This window comes from Corvus moneduloides, chromosome 19 (genome assembly GCF_009650955.1).
Source record: "Corvus moneduloides isolate bCorMon1 chromosome 19, bCorMon1.pri, whole genome shotgun sequence".
Taxonomy (NCBI): Eukaryota; Metazoa; Chordata; class Aves; order Passeriformes; family Corvidae; genus Corvus; species Corvus moneduloides.
Window position 1 is genome coordinate 9936806 of NC_045494.1, and position 20085 is coordinate 9956890.

General features: G+C 51.1%; 1 protein-coding gene across 1 annotated transcript in view; it reads right to left on the minus strand.

The window, feature by feature from the left end:
- Positions 1-283: 283 nt before the first annotated feature.
- Positions 284-20085, minus strand: part of LOC116453577 (heparan sulfate glucosamine 3-O-sulfotransferase 3A1-like) — a 29101-nt gene continuing 9299 nt past the window's right edge. Inside the window, exon 2 of the mRNA XM_032129177.1 lies at positions 284-933. Within this exon, the coding sequence (XP_031985068.1) occupies positions 315-933 (619 nt within the window). The 3' untranslated portion in view covers positions 284-314. The remainder of the gene's footprint in view (positions 934-20085) is intronic.

Sequence of the window (20085 nt, forward strand, 5' to 3'; positions counted from 1 at the left end):
TTCTAAAAACTTTGCACCTGTGTTTTTTCACAGAGGCAGTGCTAAACGTTGGGCCCGTTGAGGGAAGCTGGTCATGTCAATAGGACCAGGCTGCAGCTCACAGCCTCCTTCTCTGGATGGACACAGCACCTCTTCTCTGAGAGAAGAAAGGAAACAAAGCAGTGTAAAGAAGAAAAAGAAAAAAATAAATCAGAGCAAATCATGTTTCAGCACAGCTATTATTTTTTTTTCTGTATTTTCCCCCTCTCTACTGATATGTAAAAAAAATATATATTATATTATATTTTCCTTTTCTTAAATTATTTCTTTCAGCGTCAGTCCCAGCCAAAGTCCTGCCCTGTCATCTGGTAGAACTTCATGTTGAAGGGTCGGTAGAAGTCCCGCAGCCTCTGCACCACCTCCTGGTCGATGTCAGGGTGGGTCCTGCCTTTCGTCTTCCCCAGGCAGTGGGGTTTGCTGCTGCCTTCCGCCTTCTTCAGGCACGGGAACCCCTTGGTTTTGTTGAAGTAGAAGTGTTTGTCAGTGATGATCCTCTTGAGGCCCAGAAAGTCCTGGACCCTGCCCAGCTCCCCCGCGGGGTCGCTGATCATCCTCTCCCCACTGACAAAGAGGATCTGCCCGATGGGGAAGTAGAGGAGCCAGTTCTCCAGGTGCTTGGCATAGATGCCAATCTGGATGGCGCTCCACGAGGTGTCGATCAGGCCCGTAGTCCTGTTTTTGAAGGTCAGGCTCTCAAAGGTGGGGATGTCGGGCTTCTTGGAGAGCGTCTGGGTGTAGTCCGAGATGGCTCTGGTCACGGGGTCCCGCACCACCACGATGAGCTTTGTGCCCTTGGACATGGAGGAGATGCGGGCTGGGGCCTCCTTGGTGACGAAGTAGCTGGGGGTCTTCTCCATGGTGATCTGCCCCTCCAGCGTCCTGGGCATCAGGTCCCTGACAGAGGGGGAACGAGGGACATGTTAGTGCCAAAAGCCCCTGGGCAGGGTCTGGGAGCTGGATGTGGGCAGTGCCCTGGGGATGTCCTGGGAATCAAGGGCAGGATGGTCCTGAGCCTCTGGCCCAGCCCTTCCCTCCTTGCATTTCTTGTCATAATGCTCTGATTCTGCAACCACCTGAACTCATCCTTGATTTCCCACCTCCTTCCACTGCCCATTTACCTGGAATTAGACCTGAATTCATTTTGCCTGTTCAAGGCCTGCCCTCTCGATGGGATCCACCTCCCTTCCTGCAATGGTAGGAACACAGCACATCTCAACCATCCTAATGCCCTATCCCTTTAAATTCCTCCCTGCCCGCATTGGAGTTTCCTGCACAGAGGCTTAAATTCCCTGGAATAACAGTGAATTCCTGGAGCAACAACACTCCCCTCCTGTAGGACAGAGGAAATTTCAAGGGCCAGGGTGCAAGGCTTTGTTTTTTGGTATTTCCAAGGAGGCAGCAAGTTGATGCCACATAAAAATGTGCAACATCAGCCCCCCGACCTCAGCAATTTCCTTCTTTCACCCCAAGACATCCCACACAGTGGCTGTTTTCGGGAAGCTCTCCTAGATCGAAGTGGGAAGGGGCTTGGGTGTGATTTGCTAAAGGTCCCATCCTCCCCAGGGGGAATGGGAGATGGATGGGGGGTGGCTGCAGCACTGCTGAGGTTCCCCACCCCACCACCAGCAGTTCTCATGGCAACTGCAGCCCCCCACACCCTGACCCCTTGGCTTTGACCCCGTGTGTGAGATGAACTGCAAGAATCTTGCAGAAGGAACATCTGGTTTGCAAACCTGTGCAATATGCCAGCAAAATCGAACTCATCTGTCAAAAAAGCAACAACGAAAAGCCAACAACAGCTAAAAGCAGCAATAATAATCCAACCCCAGGCTGTTATGTTACAAATGAGAGAGCGAGGAAGGGCCTTTCCTAAAGCAATTCCCTTTGCAGCCACGTTACATAGAGGCTGAGCAAAGATGTGGTCCAAGAGAAGCCAGATCTTTGCTGAGGGTTTCTGTCTGGGGGAAACACCAAGAATTTGGGATATTCAGGCTGGAGAACAAGCAAGCTGGGGAGTATGAAAGAACTCTCCTGCATCCTGAAGGACGTGAAGACAAAGGGAATCACTGCTGACAATAAGAGTGGCGTTTGCTGAGCAGACACATCATTCCACAGTGCAATTTGACACCACCTGACGCTGCAAAGGCCAAAAGTGCTGAGGTACTGGTCCAACCAGTGAGATATGCATGAAGAAATGGTGGGGAAGGAAAAACCCCTGGGTATGTGTCAGAGCACCCAAGGACCCTCCCTGCGTTCATGGCTCGGGATGAGCTGTCAATGGATGTGATAACAAACATTTTAAAGCAAACTGCAAATGGAAAATCTGCCCGCTGTTAGTTTTTCCCTGCTCAGCAGGTTTGCTGCAGCTTCATTTTCCTCCTGAGCAATGTCCAGGGTCTGGCTGGGATTTGGAGAACCCCAGCCTGCAGCAGTGGTGGGAAAGGAAGTCTGTGGTGGTGGCAAGCGCTGTTTTTAAGGAAGTGCCACTGAAGGGGTCACTGCAGGGAAAACTTTGAGCAAAGAAATGCTGCTCTTTCTGAAAGAGCTCGACAGCTCTGCAATCAGCTGTGGGACCCTGGATCCCCTGGGAAAGTCTTTCTGGTAAGGAAGGGTCAAATCTGCACCCAGAAATGCAACACAGGGTCACAGGGACCCTCTAGACACGGTAGAGTAGCAGGGTAGAGAGGGAAAATGAACGGTCTGAGGAGGCTTATTTCATCTCTGACTTCTCCACAGAAACAGTGCCAGAATTTCTGTCTCCAGGAAGGAGCCAGACACCGTGGTGACAGGCATGTGACAGAGCTGGCAGTCCTGGGGGAAACACGGAGCCTTCTCCATCATGAAGCTATCAAACAAGGAGGACAGAGAAACTGAGGCACAGCCAGCATTGTGGCTTGGTGCAACCTCACACCCCCACAGGGGTGAGTGTTGCTTCCTGGGCTGCTGCTGTCACCAGCAACTTGTCTTGTTCTTCCCCCACCATCTCTCTTTTTCTTCCAAATCATTTTAAGTAGTGACTCTGCAACAGGAATTTATAAAAAACCCAAAACTCGCTCTGACAAGCACTCCCCTTCCCCCACCTCCAGCCCACACTCCCAGAAGTACCATTACAGCATGTTCAGGAGATGATTGAAAAGAAGGATGCTCTAGCAAGAGTGATAACTTGATGTAACCAGGAGCGTGTGTGTATATATAAATTCAAAAATGCTGCCTAAAGAGATTAATTCCTCCCTCCCAGGAGGCCAGCTAAGCCCAGGGGCAGCAGCTCTACCAAGGCTCTGTATTTGCTTTGATGAGCTGTGAGTGTACATTGGAGTGAGCTGAGCCTCCTGCCCTGCCTTCCTTTAGATCTCAGGTGAAATCAATAAAAGGAAGGATGCATTTCAGGAAACTGAGAAAAATTTTAAAAAAAAACCTTCAAGAAAAGCTGTGAGACTGAGGAAGCTGAAAGGAGAGGGGCAAAAGATCAGAGAGGTCTGCAAGGAAAAAAGAAAATCACTCACTGTGTTGCTGGATGTAAAGTCAAACCCAACTGGCATTAATAGCAAAAGGACACCCTTGCCACTGATTTTAACGAGGATGGATTAAGCTGAGCTTGGAGCAAAATATGAGGCAGGAGCAGTCCTAGGAGAGGACAAGGAGCCCTGGGTCCCTCCTATCCTTACCCATCCTGCTGTAGAGGCATTCTCTCTGCATAAAGACTAACACTCAGGGAAACCTCGGTGTTACTGGGGGGATCTATGACACAACTGTCATCTCTCAGAGGACACTGCACCCTCACAAAACAGCTGCAGTCAAGTCAGGGCCTTGGAACTTCCTTTGTCTCCGCTCTTCAAACCCCACAGAAGCACTGCAAACCATGCAGGATGAGCTTACCACCTGCTGAAATACCCATGGTTCTTTCCCTTGGCTGTGGTCAGAAAGGGGTCCTGCAGGACTGCCTCATTTCCACAAGCAGGGAATGATCCCTGGAATATTTGCTTCCATGGGATGTGCTGAGGTGGCTGTCCTGCCACCGTGGCACGGTCCCTGTGCCCAGTGCAGCGAGGTCCCTCCCAGTACACAGGTTTTTATCATCTCCAGTAGTCAAGAGGAGCTGAAGTATGAAGGAAGTAAATTTAGATCAGATATTAAGGAGAAATTCTTTACTATGGGAGTGATGAGATCCTGCCACAGGTTGCCCGGGGAAGTGTTCAAAGCCAGGATGGACAGGGCTTGGAGCAACCTGGGCTAGTGGAAGGTGTCCCATGGCAGGGGGTTGGACTGAGATGAGCTCTAGTGTCCCTTCCAAGCCAAACCATTCTGGGATTCTGTGAGCACAGTGCACTGAGCTGCGCTGGGATAGAAAGGACAGTTCTCACAGCACATGGGGCACTTCTAGGAACTCACAACAGCACCCCAAAAACCAGACCTGCTGGCTGGCAGCCAGCCAGCCCCAAGAGTGGGGACATACAGCTGTGCCAGAGCCCAGGCTGCGGGGACGGTCACTGCAGGGTACAGCCCTGGTCACAGCCATCGCTGCTGGGGACCAACACGGCACACCATTAATATGCCACCTTCCTGAGCACAGTGCCCTCCAAGAGGCAGAGCCTCTCCTGCCCCCAGGAATCCGCTCCCTCGGTGGCTGCTCAGCGAGCGGCCTCGGGAGCTGCCAGGCTCGTCCTCACGGTGCACGCCGGCGTTTGTTTGAGCAAGGCTCAGTATTTATGTATCTCATCACGTCTGCAGCCAGCAGCAGCTGTTTCCACACTGTATCTGTCAAGCAGCATCTCAGCAAAGCTGCCTTCCTGTCCCTCCCTCCGCTCCTTCCAGTTAAGCTCCCTCTGAAGTTTAGGTCTGACCGACAGCCTGACACGGGTGCAAACCTCCAACTCAACTGCAGCCCTCTGGCCCCATCCGAACCCCCAGCATTGACCATGGCCAGCGGTGCCACCCCAAATCCAGCCCACGCAGTAGGACAGGGGTGACAGTGGGACAGGGCAGGCAGCCATGCCCATCCAGCACCCGTGTGCCCACCACATGGACATCCTGGCACAGGTGTCCACCCAAGGGCTGTGCCAGGGGTCCTCAGCAGACCCTCCCAGCTGCACACCAAGTGCCAAGGGCACCTCCACTCCCTCCACCATTGGGTTTAACCACCTCAGCGGTTGAAATAAATGCACTCCGGGAATCTCACTGCCTCCAGAATGGACTGGGACACCGAGCTCCCAGTGCAGCACTGAGGGAGGTAACAGCTGGTACCACCCTGTCCCGAGGTCACAGCCAGGAAACCTTGTCCCTTCCTGAGGAGCTGGGAAATCCACCTAAGGAATGCCGTGGAGAATGCAGCTTGCATGGGGGTGTTGCTGATAACTCCAGAGGCGAAGATTCCTCCTGGACCTCAGGCTGTGACCATGGTCAGGAGGAGCCACAACAACCCCGGGCCAAGGGCAGGGCAGCCAAGCCGGCAGGAAGCAGCGGTGTCCCCAAGATAAGGGGTTCACTCACCCCCAGGAGACCCCACAGAGCATGCACAGGGTGACTTCGTGTCAGCTCCCCCTCAGGTGAGCTCCCCTGGCTGCGGAGTGAGGGGAGCATCTGCACGCGAGGAGGGGGCTCTGCTCACCAGCCCCGTGCCCCCGCTGGGCATCCCGTGCTCAGCTCCTGCCTCACTGCCCTCCTGGGGATGGAGGTTGCGTGGTTCAGAGCTAATTACAGCACGCAAACCCTCTGTCTAATTGCTCTGATTAATTATTGACGGGCCGAGCTGCTGCTCTGAGGGCAGCAGGTAGTGGGGAGCCCTGTGCTCAGGCAGGTGCCCAGGGGCCTCCTGGTTCCTTGTGCTGAGAAGTGATCCTGATGTCCCAGCATCCCGTGACCAGGCTGGGAGAGGAAAGCGTGCCAAGAGGTTCCCAAAAACCCATGGTGCTGGAAAGCACATCTGGAGACCTCCAGTGCCTAAGTGCTATTGACAAGCAGAAACTCCCTGATGTCATTAGCTGTGCAAGCCATTGATTTTCTCTGCTGGAACAAGAAACTCATCAGAGCTGAGGCAATCACAGGTGGCACCACCACCTCCTCTGGGCTGACCAGCTGGGGTTTGGAAAAGGGGCGTTTTGTAGTTGTTTTCTTTCCAATGGCTAACTGCTGCTAAATCCCAGCCCTCTGCCTACCAGGAACAGATGAAGAGCCCCAGGGCTCTTGGTCACAGCCCCTTCAACATGTGTCCATCCTCAGTATGGGCATGGAGACACCACCAGGCATCTTCTAAAGGATCTTTCTCTACCCGGGCTGGGGTTGTGGCTGGGTTCATCAGACATCTCTGCAGTGCTTCCCCTTGGGCTGGCCATGAGCTCTTGAACCCTTTAAGCTCCTCTCACAGCACTCCCAGCAGCTCCAGTGAGTGGGGCAGAGCAAACTCTGCCTGTCCCCATCAGACCTGGACCCAACACTCACCACCTCTGGTCTCTCCAGCACCGTGTACCTCTCCCAGTGACAGCTGAACCCCAGCAGCAGGCAGAGCTCCACACATAAGGCATGAGCCATCTGCCAAATTCTTGCAGCACCAGCTGATTTTCACAAGGGAGAAAATCAAGCTCACAGTGATTTCATCGTATTTCCAATGTAGTTCCCAAATGAAAAGTGATTCTTTATTTCCCAGCCAGATTTGCTTGGGTAAATTCAGGCTTCTGGTGGTTGGCTCTGTTGACTTTTTGGTGCTGCTTTATTGTAACTGTGGTGCCTCTTAATGAAAATAGACACTCCTACTCTCTTCTACAGATGCCACTGTCACTGAGGGACGAGAGGCCGACATGACTCAGCATCTGCAGCCCAGAAACCATCTGTGTCCTGGGCTGCATCACCAGCACGTGAGCAGCAGGTCCGGGGAGCCTGCTCTGCTCAGTGCAACCCCACACACAGAGCTGCCTCCAGCTCTCAGGTCCTCAACAGCAGAAGGACGTGGAGGTGCTGGAGGAGCGAGTGCAGAGGAGGCCACGAGATGCTCTAAGAGCTGGAGCCCCTCTGCTCTGGAGCCAGGCTGGGAGAGCTGGGAGTGCTCACCTGGAGAGGAGAAGGCTCTGAGGAGAGCTCAGAGCCCCTTGCAGGGCCTAAAGGGGCTCCAGGAGAGCTGGAGAGGGACTGGGGACAAGGGCTGGAGGGACAGGACACAGGGGATGGCTTCAAACTGCCAGAGGGCAGGGATGGATGGGATATTGAGAAGAAATTCTTCCCTGTGAGTGTGGGGAGGCCCTGGCACAGGGTGCTCAGAGAAGCTGTGCCTGCCCCATCCCTGGAAGTGTCCAGGGCCAGGTTGGACAGGGCTTGGGATACTGGAAGGTGACCCATGGCAAGGGTTTGGAACAAGATGATCTTTAGTGCTCCTAAACAATCCTGTGGCTCTGATTCTGTCATCACTCTACAACCTGCTGACTCCCCTCAGTGTCATCCTCTGCCAAAGGAGGATTTTCCAGCTGAGGCAACGGACAGGATCCTTTCACACCCTTGCAGCCTGCCCTTCTCCCTTGCAAGTGCAAGTCAAGAGCTCCCTTTTGCCATCCCACCACGCACGAGGGTCAGTCACTGCTGGAAGAGGACAGCAGAGGACATGGCTGGACATGAATCCCATGAACCCAGCACTCACCTAAAGCAGAGTTTTGCTGGGAAGTCCTTGCCTGTTTGTCCCTTGCATGTCAGCACCATGGAGTGGGAGCTCACAGCCTCTTTCCATCACACAGAAGGATGCCAGGAGTCACAGCCTTGACAAGGATCAGCACAGCCTTCAGCCTGGACCTCACCTTCCTCAGCTACCTCTTAAACCATCCAGTTTCAGCACCTGCATTGCAATTTGTGTTTGTTTTAAAGATGTGCTGGTGTGGGCTGGGGTTTATGCCCAGCTAGTATGTGAATAGAGCAGGAGATGGCACATGTTCTAAAGAGTAAAGACTGTGGGATGAGAAAAAAATGGGTACAAATGGCCCAGCACCTGATACAAATAAATCTCAATCTCATTCTTCCTCCCTAAGGGCACCCCTGAAGTCTTACATGGGTACAACCTCCCAGACAACCTCCCAGGTGCTGCTGCTGGTCTTGGGAGGGACCAGGACTGTCCCTTCCCCCACCTGGACCCAGGAGAACCTTCTTGATGGGCTCAGCCAGGACAGAAGGGTCTACAACTGGGGGAATATGGAAAAACCTCCACCCCCAAACCAAAAACCATCTCATGTCTCTCTCACTCAAGGATCTCCAAGACCACACATTCCAGCCCTGACTAAGCAAATCATCTTAAGGAGGAAGGTTAAAGAACTGTTTGTTATTGGAAGTGTCTTCCTCTTTAGGATTCGGTTTTTGATAAATTAACTCCAGCTTCATTACTTCATGATATATTTCCCTTGACATTTAATTATACTTACCCCAAACACATTAAGCCAATCAGTCTGAACAGCTTCTTATTAATATGCAAATTTCTCCTTTGAAAAGCCATGAATCTGTGAAAAATCTCTACAGGCATCAATTAGGCCCTTTTGGGAAGTTGGGAAGTTCCCTGAGAAACACCCTCCTGGCCCAAGGCAGGCAGAATCCAGCCCCACAGACCCTTCCTGGTGCCTGGTTTGGGAATGGGAGAAGAGGATGCTAAAGCACCTTCTCAGGTCTGGAGCCATGAGGATGAGAGGTTGAATCCTGCGAACCAACACGGCGCTGGCAGCTTATCCCCATCCCAGCCCCTTTCCATGGGAGCCACCGTTTGTCCTCTGTGCAACTCTTGGGGTGACTTTGACGTTGTATTCCCCAGCACTGCACTATGCCCAGAAGTTAGTATATGTACCTTCCTATGCTTTTAAACTGAGCCTGAGCAGAGAGAGAAAAAAACCCCTCAAGGACGCAGACAGAGATAACACACTCTTGTTCTCTGCATTTTTTTTTTTGGCTTCTACGTTCTGCTGCTGGGGGAGAGGAGCGGAGAAGCACCCTGCTTGCTTGTTCAGCCAGCTTTCGGGTTTTCTTCCCCTCCAGAGAATTGAACTTTGTTTTTTTCCCGGAATTTCAGACTTTTCCCTCTCTCTGCTGGATTGTTTTCAACATCAGAACACACGTTGGGACTGTTCTCCACCGAGGGCCCCGGCCCCTGGAGGAGGGGGCCCACCCAGTCCCAGCTCGAAGGAGGAGGACCAAAAGGAGGACTCTAACATTTTCCCAGGTTTTTTCTCCACAGCGAGAGATTGTATTATTTAGCATTATTATCCTTTTCCTGTGTGTTCGTTAAATAAACAGTTTTTATCTCTTTCATTTTCCTTCGAGGAAAAAGGTTTTTTTCCCGAACCTGGCGGGGGAAGGGTGGTTTGTAACCTGCCCTCTCTCAGAGGATATATTTCTAAATTTGGCCAAACTGGCACAGTCATCCTTCTCTGGGACCACAAATAGGAGGCTCACGTGGGAGCTGCAGAATATTCCCTGAAATCTCAGCTTTTAGCAAAACAAACAGGAATCTGGTTCTCCTGGTGCCATGGGCAAACGGGACATGATTTGCATTAGGCAAATAAATGGAACTACACAATTAACCATCTGCCCTGGAACAGCTTTAAGTTTTGCTTTAAAGCAGCACTTCCAGCCCCCCTCCACTCTCACATCCATCTGAAGGCTGCAGGATTTTCTGCTGGGAAACCGATTGGGAATTAATTCATTGAATCACTCCTATAATTGGAGAGAAACATCAGTGGAGCTACCACAGCCCTGGTGGCCTTTGGCCTCCCGGATGTGCTTCCTGCGGATTACACCAATGGACAAACCACAAAACCGCTTCGAAACCTTCCAGAGTCTCCAGTTCCCACCAAAAGCCTTTAGTAACCAAACCAAGATGATTTCCTGGGAGCTGCTGAGTGCCACATCTTCGCCTCGAGAAAAAGCTACCCGTTCCATCTTATTTCAAGAGAAGCTGCAGGTTTTCTTAAAAAACCTCTGATTCAGTGTAATTTTTTTTTATTCCCTACAGTTAGACATCGAGATCAGAAATACATTGCAATCAGTGTGCTACATAAATAGTCCAATTTTGGAAAACAGCTCTCATGAGCAATAAAGAAACCCAATTTACTGTGCACTATAATAAAAATATCTCTTTTACCATATAAATCAAACCAAAGTGAACAGATAAAAAAAAAATAAACTCAATCCCCCTGGTTTCTGCCCACAGGCACAGGCAGACGGCCCTGGGGAAGGGCTCCCCTGCCCTGTATAAATATATACAAGAGCAAATCTGTTAAAAATTGCAGCCACCACTTTGTTTTCTAAAGGTCCCAGTTTATCCTTTGTCAGAAGAAGGAGGGCTGGGGAGAGGTCGGCCAGAAACACAATCCTTTCCTGTATAAACACTATAGTCTGTGCTGGCTCTAAGTGCATCGTATGGTCTATATTTTATATGTGTATATAGAGAGAGAGAGAAAAAGAGATTTTTCAAGCCAGTCAGAGACATAAAGTGATCTTATATCATCTAAAACCAACAATCATACTTGGACTTCTGGCAGTTTTCCTTGCAGTTGTCCCTGCCACCCCCCCTGCCCCTTCCTCCCAGCCACGGGAGCACGCTGCTGTCTGCCCCCATTATTTTTCACAAAGGCATATAAATCACTGTGGAAACTCTTATTATCTTATTTTCCCTCTGCTTCTCTCTTGTCTGTTTTGAGAAAAATTAATGCATTTGTCTCTGGAAAAATGTGCAGTCTCTATAATTCAGTTTTAAAACAAGCACAACTAGCAAATGGATAGACCTCCGTTAGGAGACTCATTTTTCATGCGAGTAATTGAACCCTTCCCTTCGATTTTTCCTTTGGGTGTTAAAGACAACTGATGCCTTCCTGGAATTTGCTTACGTCTCAGAAAGGTGGGAAGAAAAGACAGACAGAAAAAGCAGAAGAGAGGAATAAAGATGGGAGAGAGGGAAAGAAAAAGATCGAAAGGAAAAAGGAGAGAAAAAAGGAGAGGAGAGGAGAGGAGAGGAGAGGAGAGGAGAGAAAAGAGAAGAGAAGAGAAGAGAAGAGAAGAGAAGAGAAGAGAAGAGAAGAGAAGAAGAGAGAAGAGAGAAGAGAAGAGAGAAGAGAGAAGAGAGAAGAGAGAAGAGAGAAGTCCAAAGCACATCTCACTCAAAGCCTTGGCTGTCTCTGTAGAGGGACCTTGGGGAGCCCCCAGGCAAACATCCCAGATAGGATTTTTCCAAAAGCTGCTGGAGCTTTGATTTGTACAGCTTCTCACCACCTAGGCTGCTGAGGAGAGCCACCCCCATCACAGGGACAGCTCAGTGTCCTGCAAACCCATGGACCACCAGCCCTGTTGTGTCCTGCCAGCACCTCTAACTCAGGTGTGGCCTGGGGACACAAACCCTGTGTGGCTGATGCCAGCAGGTTCATCCCAATGCCTCTTTCTGACCCAAAACTCAGGGAATCTCCACTGCTTCCCTCCCACTGCCAGTGGCACATCTGCCCCCACCAGTAAATAAAAGGGAACCCAAACCGTCAGTTCTCTGGACAAAGTCGCCCAGAAGACAAACCGCAAAAATCCCAGCCATAAATCATCCCCATCCCTGGTGCTGGGGGATGCCTCTGTCCACATCCTGATCCCTTATCAGCTCCGGAGCTCAATTCACCACTCAGGCAGAAGAAGTCAGGAATAATTCCAGAAAGGCCACAATCAAGTGAGGGCTCAGGCCAGCAAAGTCTATTGTTCCTTTGTCTCTCACTGTATTATCTCTGTCCCCTGGGAGCCACGCTATTGCCTGCAATATATAATGCAATTTGCTCATTTTCCATGCCTGCCTCGTTCTTCCTAGGTGCATGTACAGCCATGCACGCTCGCTGCAGTGCATGTGCTCCTCCCACAGAAGAAGAGAAGGATGGGAGAGGAGTTAGGATGGGAACTGGTGCTGGAGAGAGGGGTGGTGGTTGAGAAGCTGCAGGCAATGTAAAGGGGAATAAAATGTTGCCTGGAAATTGGAAGGACACAGAAAAACCACTAAACTGAGGTGATCCGTGAAAAAACAGTGTTCCTTCATTCCCCTTCCCTCTGAAGAAATGCCACCAAGTCTCAGAGACTGAAAATCAGGACCTAGTGAGTGCAGGGACTAAACTGGCTAAATTAAAGCAGCTGAACCTGGAGGTAGGGAAATAATATTGGAAACAGGCAGTGGGTGCAGCAGGCTGGGACCCACCAGCCTGTACAGCCACACCTGCGGAGTTCTGGACACCCTTGTGTCTCTGGAGATTATGAACTGGCTGCCGGGGTTTGGGGAGCAAAGAGATGGATTTTCTCCCTTCTCCGCAGAGGTAAAAGGATCTGTCCTCCAAGATATTGCTGTGGAGTCCTAGACAGTTCAGCAGAGATTATTATAAAGCCCTGGAAATTCCTGTGACATGCCCTGTACTGCTGGAGGTGGTGTGTGTAGGTCTGTGTGTGTGTCTGTGCGTGCAGAGAGTTTTATGGAAGAGCCAGACACCTCAAAGGACCTCGCTGCTGAGAACAGAGGTTGTTCCTCCCATTATGCTGAGAAGTGACTTCTTTATGTATCACTACACATCTCCTCCTGCTGCATGGCCAAAAAACCCTCTGTCTGTGTTACAAAAAAGGGAGCCTGACCTCAGGCTATGATCTAAAATATATAGAGTCACACAACTTTACTCTTGCAGTGGTTCTTCATCCTTCCTGTGCCAATTCTTTGTCCTTTTGCTAAATGAAACTTTAATGGCTGGGAAAGGGCTCCGTACTTTCATTCCTGGAGCAAAGCAGTCAAGTGCAAAGAGGGCAAAAGTCTCCAGGAAATAGAAAGCTTAAGAAGATTCTTCCTGGCCTAATTTGCAAGTTCTGACAAGGGCCAGTGCTGAGGAAGCTGCACAGAGATGGATGCTGGTCTCTCCAGCCCCACAGTCAAGGCAGGGAGTTTAGCCCCTACTCACAAGATAATGCAGCAGGAGCTCTTCCCTGTGCTCAGCACTTCCACCTTCTCCCAGGGAATGCATCACTGTCTAATGCAGTATCGGAGTCATCTGACAGATTTCAGGAAGTTTTAGTTTGCAGCAGATCTAAATTTCATGAGTAAATGATACAGCAGCCAGCTCAGCTCTAGCTGGTCTGTAGGTTTGTGCCATGCTCACCCTCATGTCCCAAGGAAGGGACGTGGAGGCCGAGGCGTGGGCATTAGTGTGACAGCAAGGTTGTTCAGAGTGAATACAGCTCAAAAATGTGAAAAGGAAAAAGAAAGAAAAAGGAAAGAAAGATGAAATGTTCTCCAGAATATGGATGGATGTAAAAACCCCAATTAGTGGCCTCTGGTTCATAAGTCAACCTGAGTCATTTGGATCCAGGTCAATAAACACTCCTCTTCCTCACTCAGCACTGAACTGGAGTGGGCTGGATGCTTCAGATCAGCTCCTGAAGATGACTCCCAGCCTCTCCTTTTCCAGGGCTGGCCTGCTTATCAAGACCACCCCTGCCTCACCATTCATTTCTCAGCATCCCAAAGAGAAAACCCAGCCCGAGTGTGCTTCCTCCTGCATCACAGTTCCCTGGGAATACGTAAGGAAACACAGGAAGAACTGGCTAAGCCCACGCTGATACTCTTTACATCAGCAGGGATTTCAAACCTCTGCCAACACCACGGCCCACCATGACAGTCACCCATCACCCCGTGGTGGGGTCTCACCTCGCAGGGAACTGGGACCACTGGGACCCCTGGCACGGCGTGATCTCTCCATTCCAATGTGGAGAGCCACAGAGGCATTTGGAAAAGGATTCTGAGTCTTGGGAGCCCAGGTCTTCTGCTCTTAAGCCACTTTGGAAAACCCAGACAGGACCCCTGGAGATGAAGATTTTGAAGTGTGATCAAAGAGACTTGACATAGCAAGGAGGATTAATGTTTCTGCAAACGCACAGCGAAAGCTTCTTAGTTATTCCAGTGGGGTTTTTTCCAAAGGGGCCTAAGGGAGTTAGGCACTTAAAACTCACTCAGATCCTTTATTTAGTTTGCAAATCCTGCGCTGGAGCAGTGCAGCAGTGTGACCCCTGAAGCATTACTTTCCGAGCGTGTCTGCTTGAGTGAAAAGCTGAATTGATTCTGGCTGTATTGGTGGCCTCCTGCAGCTGCTCCTTCTCCACGTCGGAGGGAGCAAGTCTGCCCAGGGAAACACTTGAGGGTACAAAGTATTTCAAGAAAGACACCACACTGAAACTATGTGGGCTGTGTGTTCAAGGGGATCGCTGGGAGCAGCTCCAGGTCTGATTGTGCTGGACATAACGAGCTGGAGGATGCTGTGAATCATCTCCATCTGGGCAAGCAGCATCCCCAGTCCTTCCTGGTGGGTCTCACCACCATCTCTAAGAAAGCTGCAGGAATCACTTATTTCATGACTTTGGTTGCTCTTCACTGCTCACATCTCCCTGCTATTTTTGTTTTCTGTCACCAGCGTTTTGCAGCCAAAAACTGTAGAAAGAAGACACGGCAGGGGCTTTGTTCCCCAGCTGCTTACATGCTCATGATGTCCTAATCATTCCTACGTCCATTTCTAATCCTATTGCAGAGGGTTCCAGCTCCAAAAAAACAGCACTGGGAAGCTGGAAAAAAGACAGAAGCAATAAACAAAGAACCTGTCTTCATGCAAATATTCCTCATCACAATAATGACAATAATACTACTAAAAATGATAATAATGAGAAATGCAGAGCATGGTCCGGCTGCTTTCCAAGCCTTCCCACTGGGTCCCTTGGATTTCATTTCCTTCACCTCATCACCACACACTGGTCAGGGGGCCCCGTCCGCTGAGCCCCCATCACAATGCAAACGGGTTGTTGGGAAACATGGCACACATGTGACATGCTATTGTCCCTAATTTGATTAATGAAGCCATCACGCTAACGGAGCGTTCTACACACCCCCAGCACCTTGTTACCAACCCACACCAGCAACTTCCCAGCAGAGCATTAATTCCCCAATACTTGCCTTTCTCAACTTTGTCAGGTAATTGTTTATGAAAAGATGAATGTATACAATAATACCGGCTGAAGGGAGCTGATGTATGTGGTGTTAATGAATGAAATAATCAGCTTGGTAATAACTGGCATGTGTATTTGTCAAAGGGGAACCAGCAGGACATTAGCATTCTGCAGCCACCCAACCTTTATCTCCTGGTCTTGTGTTTGACAACCGCCCCCAGATACTCCATGAATAAAATACAGAGTAGTACCCAGACATAATTAAACTGCCAATGTGGATGTACCTAAATGAACTTGATATCTTAATGACACTAGATAGCAGGCGAATAATGAAGGCGGCGTGAAAGGGATGTGCATAATGAACACAGACATCCCGGCTGTCGCCGCCGCGCTGCCCGCGGGGACCCGCGGCTCCCGACCTCCTCGTTAGCACACCCAGCCTGGCCTGTGCTCCCACGCCACCCGAGGGGACCCTGCCAGGCTCACCCATGAGGACAGAGTGCCACCTCTCAGCAGGCAAGAGCTGGTCCTGCAGTGCTTGCCCGGCTGTGGTCACGAAGGATGGGGCATGTCTCGCCCTCCCTCCTCCAGAAATCCCTCCTTTGGGCCGTCTCTCTGCACCTAAACCTGCAGGTCCTGCCACATCTGCTCCTCCAGAGACCTCTGGCATGCTGCTGTGCAGCGCAGATGTGATTTTAGGAGCACTTAACATGATTAAATTAGCAGACATGCTCCTTTTTGATTTTTTTTTTTTTTTTCAGCACGGAGATGGTTTTCGAGGAAAGAAGCTGCTCCTTGGGGATGGGCAGCTCAGAGACGTCCCAAGATAACTCAGCAGCATGGAGCCACAACCCCTCATCCCCATCATCCACAGACACTGAGCCAGATGTGTCCTCTCCCAGCACCTATGGGTGCAATCCTTCCTCTAGAGGATGCTGGACACCCTGACAGTCATCCCAACTGTCCCTAGAAAGATGCTCCAGAGTGAGACAGGAATTTACTCCCGAAAGGCAGGTTTGATCCCCCTCCTTTGGAGCAGCACCACGCTGGGCTCCTGCCCCACACTGCTCAAAAGGTAATTGTCACTTACTGCTCTAATGGTTCCAATTTTAGCAGCAAATGAGCGATGCAGAGTAAGTATCAGTCTTATTAAAGAAGTAATAATGGGAAACTGGAGCAGGCACTACAGGGGAAGGAACACTCCTCCGGTACACAGGATGCTGCCCTGCTGGTATTTGACAGCAGCAGAGTCCCTGCCTTCTGCTGATACAGTTCCAAGATATTTGAATACAATAAGCTCAGCCTGCAGGAAAGCAACTGGTGCAATAGGCTCGGCTTGACTCTGCTGTGATGTCATCGATTGAAGGCTTAGAGAGTGTCACAAAGCCAGCGTGGGCAATGTGACCTGGAAGAGGTCCTATCTCTGTCTATAAAGCAGATTAGGAAAAGTGCTTAATGCAAATGGAAAACGTACAGCAGGTTTGGGGGAAAGCATCTTAAATCTCTGGAAGTGTTCAAGGTCAGGTTGGATGGGGCTTGGAGCAATGTGGGCTAGTGGAAGGTGTCCCTGCCCATGGCAGAGGGTTGGAATAAGATGGTCTGTAAGGTCCCTTCCAATCCAAACCATTGATTCTCTGATTCTGTGAAAGCCCAGTGGCCAACACAGCCAGGACCAGCACAGGGAGAGCCAGTGCTGAGAACAACCCACTGCAGGAAGCACAGCAAGCGTGATGCTGGGTAGAGTACTGAGATGGGTGAAGAGGCCTAACTCCTGTCTGGGCCAGGAAAAGGGAAAAGGTGGCACCAGTGTGGTACAGCCTGCCTGGGGAGGTGACGGGAGGAACCTGGGCATGTGCTCACCACCCCCACATCCTGAGCAATGACAGTCACCACTGGAACCACGCAGCCAAAGTGCTCCGAGTTCCTGCCACGGGAAACCCTCAACCTACTGCACTCAGCCCCTTTCCCCTACTGGGTATTTGTCCCTGGCTGCCAATTCTTTAACCATTGCTTTTCTTCCTAGGAAAGACATCCCCATGGTGCACCCTCGTGAGACAGTAATGGGGATTTCATTAGATTAAATAACTCCAATGAACCCCAGAGACCAACAGCACTTTAAACACGGAGCTCGCAGTTAGAATTACTGTTATTTAACATTGATTAGATTACAGGGTAAATCCAATTTTTCCCTAACCATATGATGGCCATGATTTGCCTGGTGGGAGATGTTACGGACGGCATTCCTGGAAATCTCTGCTGAGGGAAGGGCCCATGGCTGAGTCAGCGATGTCAGGGTGACCCATGGGCTTGTGCCTGAAAGTCCTTCTGCAGAGAGTGTGAAGGGCTCGGGGGATGTCCCCACTGTCCCTGCCCTCACTTTGCTCCAAAGCTGGGGGCGCAGGTAGATCTGTATCTGCCATGTTGGCTTAAACTCCCCTCCAGCAGGAAAATCACCAGGAAATAACTGGGCCTCTCTGACCCACGGGTCTGGGTCCAGACTCCTCCAGCCACTCACCCCCACATGTCCCCAGGGGGTGATGGCCAAGAAAACCCTGCAAGCAGCCAGGGTTGAGCACAGCTCTGCAGGTTGCCCCACCTTGGGCTCCTTCACCTCGGTGTGGGCTCACACCAGCTGCTCTATTTGACCAACAAAACCAAACGCTGCTTTCAGGGCTTAAAATCCAGAGTCACTCATAATTTTCAGACAGATTTACTCCAGAGGAAACACATCCACATTCTTTCTTTGCAGTCACCACCCCTGATGTCTTTCCCATCTACCTTCTCAGGGCTATAACATGACTGAGCCCAGGCAGCTTCCGAGTGAGAGCAGGGCTGGGACATTGCTGAGAAAGCAGCAGCAGCACATGCTGGGGAGATGATTATATTGTCCCAAAATAAATAATATTTTGAAATTCCAGTGCTGTGATAGCATATTTCTCATACACCAAAGTATCTAGAGGTTTTACATTTGGCTTGGGAGCAGTGGTGGGTCCTGAAGGAGAAATCAAGCCCACAGCTCCTCCTGCCGCAAGAAACTGTGGGCAATGCTGGTGCCCAGCTCCAGTGAGATGCTGCACTGCCACACGGTGCAGAAGAGGCAGGAGGTAATGAGGAAGCACCAAATTCCTCCTTCCACCTCCTTTTTGGGGCAGCCTGCAAGGGAGGGCAACAAATGCTGGGTGTTCCTCTCTTAAAGCCCCCAATAAAATAGCAGAAAGCTATTTACTCCCTAAAAGCCCCCTGAACAGCCTGACAGCAGAGATGGGAGCACCAAGAGCAGGGACACACCCCAGCATCAGCTGCGACCCAGTGGTTTGCTGTAACTCGGCCAAACAAACTCGAGCACAATTAGGAAGCCTCGAGCAGATGAAGCTGCAAACTGCACAGCGCAGCCCCCTCCAAAGGCGCAGCTCAGCTCATCCTGCTGACCCCGCCACACGGTGCTGTGGGGCCAGCGGGTCCCCAGGATGTGACAGGGGGCCACGGCCCCCTGTGTGGTCAGGGCAGAGCTCAACCTGTCCAACACCAAACAAAGCAGCTCCGGCGCCGGGGCCAGGCTGTGCCGCCCAGGGCTGACCCCGACCCGGGGCACTGACAGTGGTCAAACTCAATTAACGGCTGTGTGCGGCATCTGGGTCAGGCTGGGGAGTCCTTCCCCTGCCTCGGCCTCTCGAACTGCTTGCATGTCCCACTGAATTCTTCCAGAGGCTGTTCCAGAGGATCTGCCAGTGTGGGGAGGGCGGGTGGCAGGGCCAGGAGCAGGCAGAGCAGCATCGCGACTTGTGACAAAGGCAGCTCTGGGGCTGAGCTCTGGGGGCCTGTGCTGGGCTGATCAGGGATCACACCCTGGGCATGCAGAAACAAGATTTCAACCCGATGTGACTCCCATGTCCAAGCCTCTGGGCACCTTCTGCATCAGAGCAAATACAAGCCGGGGAGGGCAATGCTGGAGGGACAGATCATGGTGCTCACTGGCTGCAGCAAACCCAGTCCCAGCTCTCCCAGCTGCACCTTTAGCAACCAGCTCAGTGTTTTGTGAGTTCATCAGGCCCTTGCTCACCACCAGCCAGCTGCGTGTGTCCCAAAGCCTCCTCAGCTGCCCTGGACATGACACAGAACATGATGTCCAGGTCATGGCGATGCCCATGCTGTGCCCTGGACCTCTTTCTCTGCAGGTGCCCAACAAAATCCCATCTCTCGTCCTAAGGAGGGTCCAGCTGAGCAGCAGGACAAGGAACATTTGGTGTTTTGTGGGACACACATTGACTCTCAGCCATTCACAGCCACCCATGCAGTGTTTCGGGGCTTTTTTGTGCTTGCTCAGAAACCTCTGGCAGCCCTTAAATCCAGGCAGGTTTGCACGGGGCAGAGGAGTTGGGCTAATGACCTCCAGGCAGCACAAGAGCTGACAGGGAGCAGGGGTTTGATGGTCATTTCTACCCAAATTACCCAGACCATGGTGCAAAGTGCACTACGAACCATCAGCCACGTGGTGTCAACTGGAAAATTCATCCCTGTACACCAGCTGAAGTTTTAACCAAATAACACCAACCAAAGCTCCCCCCAGTAACAGTTATGGGAAGATGAGCCTCCCTGGCTCACCCCGTGGCAATCCACAAGCCAATCCCTGTGCCAGCAGCAGGAGCACACCCTTGGGTCCCTCCCCTCAGCTGGACTTTGCTTCTGGTCCATCACACTGAGCAGCTCCTGATGCATTGTTCTTTGCCAAGCACTTCCAGAGCCCTATTTAGACTCTTTAGCTAAAAACCTCCTGTGGCAGCCAGTTTCACAACTTAATCTCACACTGTATGAGAAATACATATTCTAATTCTAATTCTGCTTCTTTCCAACCTGTTGCTGATAGCACAGATGGAGACATGAGAGGGGTAGGAGGGACAGCTGCTGCCTTTGTAACCACCCCATGAAATCTCCTCCCAGAGGCTTCTGGACCCATGGAATGAACATGCAGAAGAAGCCAGGGGTCCCCAAGCCCTGCACAGGAGGTGGCTGTGCCAGCTGTCAACCCCAAACCACGCTCCTCTGGCCCAGCTCTGCATGTCACTGCCTGTGCTCTGCTTGCTGCAGGCAATGAGATTTGCC